General features: G+C 32.4%; 1 protein-coding gene across 3 annotated transcripts in view; it reads left to right on the forward strand.

Moving 5' to 3' along the window:
- LOC126776747 (AF4/FMR2 family member 1) overlaps positions 1 to 15,523 on the forward strand; it is a 220,122-nt gene that overhangs the window by 90,514 nt on the left and 114,085 nt on the right. For 2 of the 3 annotated variants that reach the window (XM_050499474.1, XM_050499475.1), the window contains exons 1-2: positions 12,789 to 13,006; positions 15,216 to 15,438. The exons of the other annotated variant lie outside the window; for it this stretch is intronic. In XM_050499474.1, the coding sequence (XP_050355431.1) occupies positions 15,383 to 15,438 (56 nt within the window). In that variant the 5' untranslated portion in view covers positions 12,789 to 13,006; positions 15,216 to 15,382. Of the gene's footprint in view, positions 1 to 12,788; positions 13,007 to 15,215; positions 15,439 to 15,523 lie in introns of those variants that run through there. 3 annotated transcript variants of the gene reach the window in all.

Genomic DNA, 15,523 nt, shown 5'->3' on the forward strand with positions numbered 1-15,523 from the left:
TTGACTACTTTTTTTGTGCATGCCTTTCGACTGTCCAAGTTTCTTATCAATCAATCAATCAACAGCCAATCGTTGTCCACTGCTGAACATAGGCCTCTCCCAAGGTGCGCCAAAGCTACAAGTTTCAAGTTTCTTAAAACATACTAAATTCGATAATTCTTAGATTAATGAACATATTGAATATAATATTTTAAATAGCGTTCATCTGCTTCGTTGTTTTTTTTTAAGTAACAACCCATTAATGTGTCCCACTGCCGGTGAGAGTTTTCTGACCGTAATGACCACCGACAATAACATCAGGATCTTTTCTTTCACCGCCGAGCACGAGATAAAATTAAAAACATAAATTTATCTAGTGAAAATTCAGTGATGTGTTGCCGGATTTGAACCCGCGTTCTTCGGTTTCTATCCACGTTCTCTTTCTTCATAGCTATCTCATTTTACTTTTACTTACTTTTTATATATCGGTCTTTGTTCATCAATCTATCCGTTTGCCTCATTTCACGATAATTGTTTAAGGCGTTGAAATGTGAAAGCAAGACGAACAAAGACACAATATCACTTTCATATTAACCATTGATTTTATATGATAAATAAATTTATTATACAGCGTTGAACTTCTTGCATATTGTTTAATTTTCATGACCCTCGTGTGTTAATTATGTTTTTTTGTTTTTGTTTACGAAAACGTGGAAAGTAAGAATAAGTTTTTTTTTTAATATAATTTAGGAAATAATTAGTACATTATTAAAATGAACTTTTAATACATATTCTGATGAAGTTTCCTATATAATTATTATACAAGTAGAGCAATTACGGCATGCATAATGATCTTAAGTAACAATAAAGTATACCTTAAATGCCGAATTCTTAAAAATATCTTATTTACATTATTTGATTTATTAATAAAATAATGTATTTTATTACTCATTGACTGACTATGCCTTATACAACATCGTTTGTTTATATCAATTTATAATTACAGCGCATGCGCAACTCGACACTAGTGAAACTTTTTGTGTCAAAAACGCGTCACTCAAACATTACTACGCACACATTAAAAAACCTAACCCACATAAACGAAATCATATTCTTATTTCAAATATGTTACATAATCAAATTAACACCGACTCGTAAATAGTTAACAAGACAAGTTAACGATTTCAGTCAGTAGCGTATGTATGTATGTATGTGTATGTATAAGAAGAGCGTGCACCGTTCACATAATATCTAGCCGAGTGTGATGCACTCTGCATAATTAGTTTCGCCTATCCACTCGCACTACCATCAATTACGTGAAAGTACATCATTTTCTAATTTCTATTTTAATTACCATTGCGATGCGATGCTTTTTTTTTTTATTTGTACCATTCACGTGTACAGTGTCAAGGAAAGTAAACAACTCTTTACTATTGCTTTTTTATTTTTTTTCGCTTTTATCTTATTAACGGAAGCTTCTATCTATTTTCCCCTTATATCCATTTTTTTAATCACTAAGCCAATTGTTTATTTCTCTTTATTTGTAAAGTATAATTTCAACTAATTTATTTATAACTGATAAAGAAAGGAAAATATTTTATTGCAAATTTATCGACGACGGTTAATATATTCGCAAGAAGCAATGTCGAAGCGCTTTAGCTTTATATCATTGTGCGAAAGAGAGAAATATATGACTCATTAAATGAAACAAACGTTAGAATGAGACAGGTAATGGTAGCTTGGACACTATTAAATGGCCATGAACTACGAATGTAAACATCGAGCATGTTAAGTAATTAATTTAGTACTAGTCTTCAGTTTCGGTTTAATTAAATTTCATCTTAATTATTTTTATATAGAAAAAAAAAAGTAATGAGTGAATACAGAATTGCAACAGTGCTTTAAATAAATAATGAAAGATATAATATTGCAGCGTAGTTATAAACTTATTACGAAGAAAATTTCGTAGATTTTATCATAAAACATAATTGCAAAGCAATATTTACCTGCACGTAAATGATCCGGAATATAATAGCATAACATTGTTGCCAGACGTAAATAGAGAATCATAATTATTTACAAGCTGTACCGTTCCGTCCTAAAGTTCGTGTATTTATGACGCGTCCTCTGTTTACGATTACGAGTTATTTATTACTTTCCAGTTTTCAGTAAACGACGACCCATTGTAGTCGTCCGCTGTTGATGGTAAAGCGGCCAGACAATAGAATGGCGCAGAGAGTCCAGATTCTAAAAGGCCTCCGGCACAAAAAAGGTGCATCTAATCAATCAAGGCGACTCGACACAGTAAGTCGGATGCCCGTTTTTTATCGACGCTCATTTGCATATACCATTTTCTCGCTCCCTCGCATAAATCTGACAAGTTGTTGAAGGGAGACGGATAATGTCGCGCTGACCTTACCAACTTGCGCGTGCGTCAATACCGTTTCACCCGTGAGAAGGTATTTTTCGTAGTTTACAATCGTTGGCTCAGCTGGTGGTATAATAAACTGATTTCGTATTTGAGGTAATTATATAAGTTTCACACAAGCGAATTGCACCACTTTCAATGGGATCATTCACATTACGTTTCTCCGTGATCAATGGTAATGGCTTGAGCAACAATTGGTTCAATTTTGTTTAGCAATATCACTTTAAGTTAGCTATGTAATGGTGTACTGGTCTCGTGGATTTAGTTTAACCGATAATTATTTTTTTAAATTTAAAGCCGTGGTGGACCCGAGGCGAGAACACGTGAATTTAAACCGAAGATTGCGGGTTCTAAAACCAAGTTTTCAGGTGCTTAATTTGTGTTTAATAAATTATATAGTGTTCGGCGATGAAGAATGTGTCAGATTTCATTAAAATTCAGCGACAACTGTATAAACCAATCCGCATTGGTGGAATAAGCTCCAATCTTTTCAACACAAAAGAAGAGGAAGCCTTTGTGTGATAGAGATTGCTTAAATTCCACGTTCATGTATACAAAATGGTTATAATTATTCTACTTCGAATCCTCATTTAATTAATACTACTACAAATAGTATAGAACAAGCAATTTTAGTTAAACATTTCGCTGGGCACATTTAACCGTATCTAGAGGGTAGTTGAAATCGGATTAGAATCCCAAGGTAGTTGATAAACCAACCTTACTCAAATATGTACGCTAATGTACTTGTGCGAATTTAATGTGCTCCTATTCGCGCGCCTCGGGTCGCAGAATTTTTAAATCATAACAAAACAAATATGAATTCGAAGACGATATTGATGTCAAAACGTCTTATAAATTATATTTTTGTTTATATTATAATAAAAATAATAATTTGAAATACTTAATGGCAAACACGAAATGCTGAATTTAAAAAGTTGGTTACTATATTTGTCATACGAATTACACAGGAAGAAGGAATAAATCCTATCGAATGGACTATCGCAGACAAATCAGTTTGTGCACTAATTTAATCTAAAACAATATCGTAGTTACGAATGAGACATGGTTTGAAATAAGCAAAGTTATTTTTTATATATAATAGGAAGCGAAGTGGCAAATGGGCCACCCCATGGTATGTGGTCATCATCACACATTGGCGCTGTAAGAAATATTAACCATTCCTTACATCGTCAATGAGTCATCAACCTTTGGAACTAAGATGTTATGTCCCTTGTGCCCGTAGTAACTCTGGCCCACTCACCCTCAAAACCGGAATAAAACAATGTAAGTAGAGCTGTTTTGCGGTAGACTAAGCGATGAGTGGATGGTATCTATCCAGAAGGGCATGCACAAAGCTGTACCATCAAGTTTAAATTATGTATATTTTCAATTGTGTAAATAAACGAAAGATATACGAAATTAATGTGAAAAATTCAGACAGTGTACTTATTATACTACCGTAATATCTAAACAAAACCAGTAGTGTGAGTTCGTTGTTATTATCAATAGTTTGCACGTGTCACGCTGTCAAGGCAATCGAGTTTGTATAGAAAGCTAGTAGCCGTGAGTAGTGACTACAGGCATTCTATTGCTTCATTAGTAATAATTAGTATACTTTTTTTTGAGTTCGAAGATTTATCGTTTGTTATTTTTTTTGTTTAATTCTTAATTATCGAAATATATTTTTTTTCTAATACGATTAATTCTAACCCTTTCTAACAGCTCTGTTTGTTCTCTCATTTATCTTAATAATTTTAATTTTATTTTCAAAATAATGACACATAGATTTTCATAAAATCAAGAATTATTTTCATAAACGTGGCATTTTATGATACCCTGCCTGTATCATTGTTGTGTTGCGTAAATATTAGCTCGCATACCTTACATGCATCAAGTATGTATCACGCTTCGAATTAACCGACCTATTTTATATTTATTCTGCTCGTGAAATTATTAATAATATTATCATCGGTACGGGCAAACAATGAAGCATCCACTCGTGATAATAATTTATTATGAAACTTGTGGCCAATCATGACGCTATTGTCATTTTCTCTTATAACAGGCTCCAGCGTATTTATCATTGTTCTTTCTGTTCGTAATTTATCGCCGGGATTTTATTTCGTTTTTTTTCTTTCGTAATTTGTATCCGATTTCCTCTAAAAAAATGCTAATATATTTTAGCTCTGTCATAATCTCGTTGACTTTAAGCGCGTTAACGTAATATATTCTCATTGAATTTCAAGCTTTATTCGCTTCGTATTAAAATTCACGGCAAATGAATGTATTTAAATATGGCATGTTATTATTTATTCAGTAATAAAAATGTTTACGTAAACTCGTGAAAGCAGATTTGCATTTCCAGCTGTATTCAAGCTGACGGAAGTCTGACGATGACTGTCAACAAAAACATTATATAATCGTGTTACGTTTGTCAACGAGGTGTGCGGACCTTGGCATTGATAGCTTGTTAAACTCGAAATGTACTCGCAGAGCCTTTGATCATCCGTCCGTCGCTAATTAACTACGCATCGGATTTTATCTCTTCATATGTTTGTTTTTACCTGATAACGAAAAATATTCGAAATAATTAAATAGCGCGTGGTATTATGTTTTATTCACGCCGAATTCAGACCAGGTTCTGATTTCAATATGCGAATATCGTAAGCTATTATAGATTGGCCAGAAGTAAACGCTTACAAGGTCTAAAATGATTGATCGTACTTCGTTAATATATGCCAAAAATTTTGTGGGTGAAGGTCTCGAGAGGTTGCTTGGCCTCTGTGTTCTAGATAAATTGATATTACTTACGTAGATAATTTTCACTGCAGTATAATATATAACCGGTATCAGCATTTAATGTGATGTCTCGGCAGGTTATAAGTATATAGTAGCAGTAAGATTTTAGTAGGTAATCTAATTTCGTATAATGTTTTTTTTTTTATATTCAACAATAAAGATATTCGAATATCTACCGGTAAAGAAAGACAATTTCATATAAACAAATATATTATGTAAGAAGCGATTCGAATATCGACGATGTCGATTGTGAAATGTTTAAAGCCAACTCTGTTGTCATGCGATATTGGATGCAATATTATCATAATTTAAGAATAGAAAGATGAATATAGCGTACCGTAAGCATATTTTTAAATTTTTTATTTCGAATTGTAAGAGTTTCGTCGAGCGAATAAAAATATGCATGATTTGGGTTGCTTTAAATTTTCAATATGAGCATCCTTTTTTTAAATAATTTTGTGTCGTGTGACGATCTTAGCTAGAGATTTCGTTAAATATGATTCACGTGACCACGAGTCCTATATTGAATTGAACATCAGCATTTCCAACTTAGGTTTCCCGCTGTATTGAAATTTTAGCAGTTATCAATGTTACGCTTCAATATAAAGATTAAATGGTAGGTTTAGGTATGTTAACGGTTCGTTGAATATTTATTGAACTGCAAATTTTTGTATTTCGAGGGTTCAAATATAACCACCGAAAGTACATTGAACTAAATATGTCTAGTTTCATCAAAATTAAATTCAAATCCACATGCTTTCAAGTGATCTGTTTTATGAATATAACGATGATTTATGTTTTGTACTATTTAAGTATAATAATTGTGATGAGACTAATTTCACCAGGATTGAAGACTATAAGAGCTCATTAGTTTTACATCTGTGTGGTTTGTTTAATTGGGCTGACGGTGAAAATATCAATTTTATCTGAAGTTTTATAGTATGGTATTGACAATGGTTTAGTGACTACCAGTTACGATAGGAAAAAACAAGTATTATATATATAATACATATATATACTACCACTATTAGATGAGGCTTCACACGTAAAAATATTAAAAAGTGCGTTATCCGACTTGATAATATTGACTTGATACTAATATAAAAAAATATCAATATTTATATAGCTTATTTTTTTATTATAGATCTTCTGAAAAGCGGTTCTTTGAATGATTGCGCCTGCCTAATGTGTGATCATAGTCAGTGACTGCCTTGTATGTATTCATTGGTCACAGACTTTCGTACTAATCAAAAAAATTTTATTGGGGAAGCTAATCAAAAAATATTTATTAGAGTCGCTAAAACGTTAAAAACAGCCGCCTATTATTCTCGTAAATTGTAAACACATCACGGCGAAGTCTAATATATTCGCGATCTGCCTTCAACCAACCTGTAGTTGACCCATATACTGGAAATGCATGTAGTTTATTATGTATGGAAACGGAACCGTCTTGAGACGAGCTGCTTTTCTGACTGCGAGATAAAATATTGCCCGTTGAAAATGTTCAAATACTAGCGAACGTGTAATATTTAACGCTTCTCGTGTTTTATAAGGATTTGTTAAGGATAAAAATTAACTGAGGATGTTACGTATTACGCTTCGAAAATTTTCTTCAAAACAATGATGTTTGCTTAAACGTTGTTTTCATTTTAAAATTATGATTTAAAAACAGTTTTGTATTTACTTCTTCATTTATTTGTAACACGAGAATATTTATGTTGTGAATAACATTAGAAATCTAGCTTATATTTCGATCCTTAAATATCTCTTGAACGAAATACCACAATATAAGAGTTAGATTCTCTCTTACATTTGTTTTGAGGATTGTATATGTATATTTTTTTTTGTTTGAAGAAATTATATCAATCAGTGAGACATATGAACTGGATATTGTATATGATATTTTTATATATCTGAGCAATTTATTCAATTGATTAGGTGCAGAAAATATGGAATAGATACGAGTAAGTAGTGATTATAATTCATTTCTTGCTCGGCGGTGAAGGAAAACATCGTAAGGACACCGGCATGTATGTCTGCCATATGTGTGTCCACCATCCCGCATTGAGCAGAGACGTTCTGAGCTGAGCAGTAAGTGGACATTTACGGGTTTTAACTTTGATCAGGATATTTATTAATCGTTGGTTGGTTTGTTTGTTTGACCTTCGTTTCTCACTCCGTTTTTGAGACATAACTCTTAAACCATAAGGTTTTGTGTTTTATGTTTTAGAATTAACATTATGTTGGCCATTAAATAAATTAAAACTTTGTCATTATAATTTTTTGTATACATACATACCCGGGTGACGTTACAACCTACATTTGTCTATTTAGTCTTAACAGGCTCCTAAAATATATAATATAATAATAACATATATAATATTTACTTAAAATAAATAACTTACGTTTTAAATTGTAACTTAATAATAATATGTAAGTTGAAATTATAGCACGTTTTAAATTCATCCTTGGGAAACACCAGAGTTCTAAGTAATTCAGTAAATAATAATTATAAATCAAGCGCTGGACGACAACATTTTTCAGGGCATCTGTGTTTTATGACCAATTAAATGTGACTGGTTATAACGTGAACCATATGATATGGTACCACTATAGCAATATCAATGTGGCGCTTTACTACACTTACAATAGTTATGTAATATTCGTTTGTAACAAGATGTCACATTATATATATTGGACTTCGAAATATAAAACAGAAATTCATGTTTATTTTCTTAAGTCAGTCGCCTCAAAAATACAGTATTCAAGCCTTTTTTTTCCAAAACGACATAACCGTAACGAAAAAAAAGTAAGTGCGCAAAAATGTTAACATAATTTATTAAATAAACCTTTCACTGTGCGAAAATATGACAGTGATAAAGCAACAAGTCCCTTTTTGCCACATTTGAGGCCATATTTCGTCGCTGCACCGTCTAGGGGGACGATAGGGAGAGATTGGGGGGTACGTGTCGCGCTCTCACCGCCATAATTATTTCATACTTTGCATTTCGCGTTTCGAATAGAGAAACAATCGTATCCGAACGACGACGTATTTTTCCGTCTGGCTGCGCGGGGTGGAGATTTAGGATTCCCTTCCTCTATGTTATAAACGCTCTGTAGTTCGCAAATGTATAAAACGTAAAGCACGTTACAGTATAATCATAAATAACAACTAAATGTACCGATGTTGTTAAATAACATCAACAAATTGCTCGATATGTGGTGTAGGAGAAGATTATTTTCAGACAACAATGTGTTACATAAGCCAAATAAGAAGAATTTATTCATTTGAAAATTAATTGTTGAATAGCTAGCTTCCGGCCGTGGCATTACCTGCGAGAGTCTTATCCTCTGAGGGTGAGATTTTATTTCTAAATATCCAAATTCCTACTACTGTAATGTTATCATACCACATGAATCATAAACCTTATGTCTCTTAATCAAATACTTAAGAATGACAGAATTTTATACAAATCATAGAAGCGATGAATCGGATTTTAGACTCTAAAAACGAAGTATATGCTATTTATATTTTTTACAGAAATATAATTATAGAGCCTTATAATATCTATTAAAGCAGAGATAGCGACCTGATAATGATTTCAATATTATAATATTTTTTAGTCTTTGTAATAAAATATCTACGGAATTGCCTTTTCCTAAAGTCAATCGTACTCGGCTCTATTTTCCCGTTCTCAATAAACACAGCCCTGTTTCAGATGTCTTTGTTTGTCGTACAGCCGTCCACATAGGACTGTTTGTTTTGTGGTACTGTCGCCGTTATGTCTAAATGTATAAGGACCATGATCGTTTCAATCAGCTTTTTTGTGCCTATTCGCGATACGTCACACGCAAATGCACACACCGTGCAATGAAAATGCGCTTCGTTTTGTGTATTTTTTAGACTGCAGTTGAAATCTATTGTTATTCTGACATTTTTAGTTGCTAATATCTACGGAATATTTACTGATTATATATTTCAATTTATCTTACGTGTGTTTTCTGTAACAAGTAAGAAAAAAAACTGATTGAATCGCGATTTTGATTTCCTAGCGGTAATAGAGCACAACTACGCCGCTTCGCGTCCGAGTTTTGCAATAAGCGTCGAGCAAAAATCTCGCAATTAGTGTATGTAGGTAAATAAAATATTATAATGATATGTCCTATCTGTCTGTAATTACACTGATTAACTCAAATTTAATATACATTACATTAATGTAATATTAATTACCTCTTTTGACTTTCGAGTTATTAATATAACATGTGCAATTATATTAGTTTATAAAAAATCTTCACAAATATAGATAAAATTGCAAGTATTTGTATTTTAGTTATTTATTGATATAACGCTCGATAGCTTGATAGCAATTTCGAAAAACAATCATAATAATTGGTGTCAAGTAATTTTCTTGTCTTATCGAATCATATAAATACACAATAGTCACAACATTTGGCCCTTAATCGCGTTCTTTACATTTTGATAATGGAAAGCAGAAAAGTATTTATAGTCTAATAAAAATAAATATATTGAATGACTTGATTAAATAAACTTCAATGAAAACCTAATGTATTTTTTCTTCGGTGGTTGTATAAGAGCCGAGATTGTCTTGCGGTTAGAACCTAGAACTCCAAACCAACCTGCTTGGGAGCCGCGTATAAGCTCCAAACCTGCTATTCAAAACGACAGGATGCCTTAGCGCTTTTTAGATTACAGATTGACCATGTTTCTATTCCCGAAACAAAACGTTTTCTATATATTTGTTGTGCGTCCAGATTATAAACTACAATGCAGAATTTATGGAACCCTTCACTAGTCTAGGTCCAGGAAAATGATTGGCTAATTCAAATTAACAATTTTATTATGATCTTAATACTGACAATATTGACTTCAAAATTTTACTATTTTAAGAAATGTTGTATCTTTACGGTCCCGTGTTACAAAAATTGTTAAATATTTAAAAATAAAAAAGTATCATATTAAAAGCGGAATTAACGCTACTGCATTCTGTCAGTGAACATCAGAAAGTGAAGGAAAAAGTATTACGTATACAAAGAAAAGTGTGCTAATGAAAAGAAAAACGTTATATGATTTCGTACTAAAATGATTAAGATTCGTATTTGAAGGTCTGATTTCTCATTTTTGATTTTATTGAACCTTGAGATTACATATTATCGATTCCTAAGATGTGATGTTTTTAAATAATATGATATAAATTGAAAAGTATAATTGTAACTGGTAATATATTGATGTATATTAATAAGCTGTTGCTGCTGTTCAAGCGTTATCTCAAATCTTGAAGTTCTTGAAGTGCCGATTCCCACATTAAGCTGTTTACGTGCATATTTAAAGCCGTGGATTTCGTGAGCCTGGCCAGATTGTTGCCGGGAAGCGGGATTACTTCGCTGAACCGAATATAATTAATTATGGCGTACTTGTGTTACTGAGTTTCATCGTGTTTCTGCTTCGACCATTCTGCGTCTAATTATTTTAATCGTTTCTTTTGCATACTCGATTATGTTTATTGAACTGAAATCATTTTCTAATTCATATACATATACTTAAATGCAATTTTTTAATAATATGGGCAAATAGATTAGAAAAATACCGCAAATATGATTGAAGAACAAAAATGGTATATTAATTATTTATTTAAAGTTTTGGAATAAAATTCTAATACTTCAATCCCGTGAGAAATTTCTTTATGTTGTCGAAATATTACCTGCACCTGCTTAGTAGAAGGGTAAGAGCGAATAAAAGGCTGCCCTTAACAATAGATCTAGTTGAACAGAGTTCGGCGAAAATGCAAGGGATCTGTTTTTGTACCGTGTTTTGTGTTAATGTACCGAATGCGTTTTTTAATTTTAAAAGGATCTTCTAACATAGTAATGTCATATTTAGTCTATTTATCTAATGTCAAGTCTCCAGATGATTTATCAGTATTGTATTTTCTTTATAATTACTATTTTGTTGCTTTACTTTACTTTGTTCTTCTTTTACATATGAAATGTTGAAGACCTACCGTAAGGTCATCAAAATATATCAAAGATTTCGATATTTGTATTTGTTATTTTTGTATCTACATGTTAACGTGTAATTACATTATATTTATTATTGATAAATAATAGCTAAGAAAGTAAAGTATACTCGGATGCGTTCCCCCGTTGCTCCTAAATTTCCCCCGCTACTCCCCCGGGATCATCCGCCTATTTCCGCTCCGGCCGACGCAACCGCTCCACTTGTCATGAAATTTGGGTCACCGCGAATTAGTTATCTATGTGGAATTCACTTAATAGCCAATAAAGAGATTCTTTTACCAGAACTTATGATACTGCTTCGAAATTTTTGATTTATACTCCTAATATGGTCAATTTTAGGTAATTTGCATTTAAAATGCATCATGTATTAAGTATTTCATAATGATCTTGTCGAAAACTTATTCTTAGATTTATAGCTATTACAAGCCTTTAAGAAATCTTTACGAGCAATTTATTGCGACAGTTTACCGAACAGTGCGCATATGCTAATTGATGTCAGAGTTTATTTTAGTACCGTATTTCGTACACAATTTAGAGTAATAAACATGAACTGTTACGCTCTGAATGTTGATAAATAAAATACTTTGATGTCTGAGTGTTAGAATTGAAATTAGTCGGACACTTGAAAGTCTAATGATGTTTATGGTGTAACTCAATAGGCGTAAAAAACATTTTTTTTTCCTTCCCTACGTCACAGCTGTTTCACGAAACTCACCGCAAAAACCTCGACGAACCAATACATTCATCAAACGAAGAACGCTTCTTAATCCGACCAAAATTTAGAGCCACACACCATCTTGCTTGTCCGTCTTTGGAAAAAGGAAAAAGTGTCTTATTTCTGGACGATAAAGACCATTTCAAATGGTACTTATTTCTTATAATATTCAAGACTTCAAACGGAGTCATTCGCCTGTAAAGCGAGCAATCTTTTAGCGACTTCATAACATTCACAATAAGGTACACATTTGCAATTCGCGTCGTCCGAAATATCAACAATTTTCAATTCAACCAAGAATGAGTGTACAAAGGATTGATCGAATTTGAAATCGTGTGATTTTGTATTAAGGTTAATTTTTGTTTGTCATAAATGGGCGTAGGACATGAAATTTATTGTCGGTTACTAAAAGCGGCGCCAGGCTCATTTCAAGGAGCGATACCTTCGTCTTTGTTGATACAATTTTCAAACATTTAGTTTGATCAGAATATAATATGTAAAATTTAAAAAAAAACTTGAATGTACGTTATTTTAGATCAAACGCCTAATAAAATATTTGTCAATAAATTCTAATAAACGGCTTGAATGTAATTATGGTAATTTAGATTATTACTAAAAAATTATCGCCATGTCATTTACAAGGAACGATCAACCCGAATATGTAAGAAAGGTTCACACTGCAACATCGGATTATTTGGAACGTTTACAACATAATAGAGAGCATTAGTCCGATCCACTTTTGACATCATTATCTGTGTAGTCGACTCACGATAACCTGCGAGCGGTGTACGTCGCACCCGCCCCGCCTCAAGCGGCAGTCGCGCACAACGTTGCATGCCGTTTGGACGTCTGCGGTGCCTTCGTCCATTCATCTGAAAGATCACCACTTTTGGCGGGTATTCGCACGGACGCGAACGAACGTGACGTGACTCGGAATGCGCGCGTGTTGTCAACGCGCGCGACTCGCCGTCACAGTGAAATCTGTGACTCGGAACACTTGGATTGCAGTGTTGGATTGTTATATGGAATAGTGCTCTGTGGAGTTTTTTGTAAGAACATGCGGATGGATGCGGTGTCCATGATGTTGACTCATGCATGACGCGCTTGATCGCTGGAACTAGGAATTTTTACGATGAACCGTTCGCTTGTTTCGTTAATTATTTTACTGAACACAATTAAATCAATCATCGTTTGTAATACATTTAGTACTAGTAGTATTGATGTTTATAAAACATTAAACTTAATTATTTAAAATACAAATAAGAATTTTTGATGAAACAAAGAAATTTCGTATAGGTAGTTTCTCTTCTGATATATTTTTTTGTTTATTTCGTTTAAAAGTCTCTAAGATCTAGTCTCTTTTAATGCATCTATTAACTCATAACCTTTCTATATACACGCTACTTAAAATTATGAAAACATGTAATGACATTGCGCATTGCATTTTTTGGTATCATCTGGGGTTTCTTTGTTATTCAACTTATAATACGATTGTTTCATATAGAATATGATTCATTAATTTGTTATATGAAAATACAGAAATTAAACAAGTGCGTATCTTATATTATTACTTGATTAATTGTTAAAACTTAAACAACATCTTTCACAAAAAGAAATAATGAAAAATTTAAGGAATTGTATTTGTATTAAAGAACTCGGTATCAAGATTATGTAATTCGTTTAACTGTCATCATAATGCTCTAAACGAAATAATAACTCAATGTAATTTCGTCACCTTATTATATATATTCACAAGGAATTTGTTACGAAAGTTAAATTTGATCCGAATCTTGAATCTCATCAAGCTCTTTACAAGTGATCGTAAATTATTTTTAATCATATATATATATATAAACTGTAGACCTATCCGTCCGATGTTCGTCCTTCGTGAAGTAATCTTTTTATCCTGTTTATATTTCTAAGAAATAATGTCTACGTATCTCGGTAAAGTAAACTATTAGAGTTCTTTGTTCGTAACAGTTTAAGTTTAATATCAGAAATGTTAATGATGACAATGCTATAACAATTGTAACTAGAATAAGATGGTATCGTCAAATCTAGTGACAAGGCAATCACTACGACCTCGGTCTAAAGTGGGTTAATGTATTTGAAATGTGGAGCGGGCAAGATTTGGCTCTAATAGAAGTTTCCTCGTATACACCGAGAATTGTGAAAACCTTGACTGACATTTTTAATTACCTTTTCACCCGTATCACTTGCTTATATCTATTTTACAGTTGATTTTAATCATCATGAACTTCCATTACGATTCGTTAATTTAGCTTTTAATATATATTCCTCTATACGTCTAAATATCACAATGTTATTCAACTGGCACCTATCAATCACGTGCGAAGATACCCGCGTAATGGTTCCTCCTGACCCTTATGAAAAACACCACATTCTATTTACCGCGTATTCGTTAAATAAAGCAAAAAGTATTCACGGAGAACGAAGCGATTCATCATTGACCGAGAGAAAAATCCAAACGATCATTGTTCCCTAAATTAAGATTACTTGCGTTTCTAAACGTAAAAGGACGTTTATCATTCATATTCAGCCATTCGTGTAATAGGTATACATTGTGGACATAACCTTCTAAGTTAGATTATTTTATAATGCTTCGCATAATTCTTGCAGAATAGTTGCTATACCCTTTTTAATGAGTACAAAGCTTTTACCAAAATATGCTGAATTCATTTAAATAGGTAATGTGTTTTGATAATATTTTCCCAAAACCATAGATAAATTTATATCGATTTTAAATATTTGCAGACTTATCGAATTACGTCATATTGTAAGAAACAAAAATATTGACGCAATTTTTTTTCCCAATTCGTTCTAAAGAATGATGCCAGCGCAATAATATGGTTCTTTATATATAATTATTGTTTAAATATTTCACTTACACATTACCACTCTTAATTTCCTTGTAAATCAAGTACCCGATTATAAAGTAAATACCAAAGAAGGAAAATGTTGAATTTAAAACAAGTATTTCCTTCTAACTTTTATGATTTAATTTGAATTATTTTAGGTCCAAATTGTTAATTAATTTCGACCTAATTCCAAAGTTTTAGCAAGTTTAAAGGGATATAAGAGAGACGGTTTTTTTAAGACGGGAAATGCTTATACGAAATCAATATGATTTTAATTCGATTCCAGCGATAAAGCGAAGCATGACATGAATATTAACCGTTAACTGATTGGTTTACATCGATTTAGAGCACCGTGTATAATGGAAAATTTGTTTCGCAGTAATCAACTAATTCGGCTTGTTTCGTTTGACGAACGGTCCCGATGAAAATGTTCGTACGTGGTGTAGATTAAAACTAATAGTGAAATATTAAGTGTGAAAATTATATTATATCGTGTTCTAAAACTTCTTCAAAATTTCGTTCAGTGGTAATAAAGGGGTTGCTGGTATGCATATGTGCTATGAGAGACCCGGAGTGGTCACCACCTTGAACGGAGGCGTCGGGTAAGCATATATATTTTTTATATTTAATAATAATAAATTAATTTCACAAAAAGGTTTTATTTACTTAGTCTAGACAAGCGATTTA

The sequence above is a fragment of the Nymphalis io genome, chromosome 21 (genome assembly GCF_905147045.1).
Source record: "Nymphalis io chromosome 21, ilAglIoxx1.1, whole genome shotgun sequence".
NCBI classification, from domain to species: Eukaryota; Metazoa; Arthropoda; class Insecta; order Lepidoptera; family Nymphalidae; genus Nymphalis; species Nymphalis io.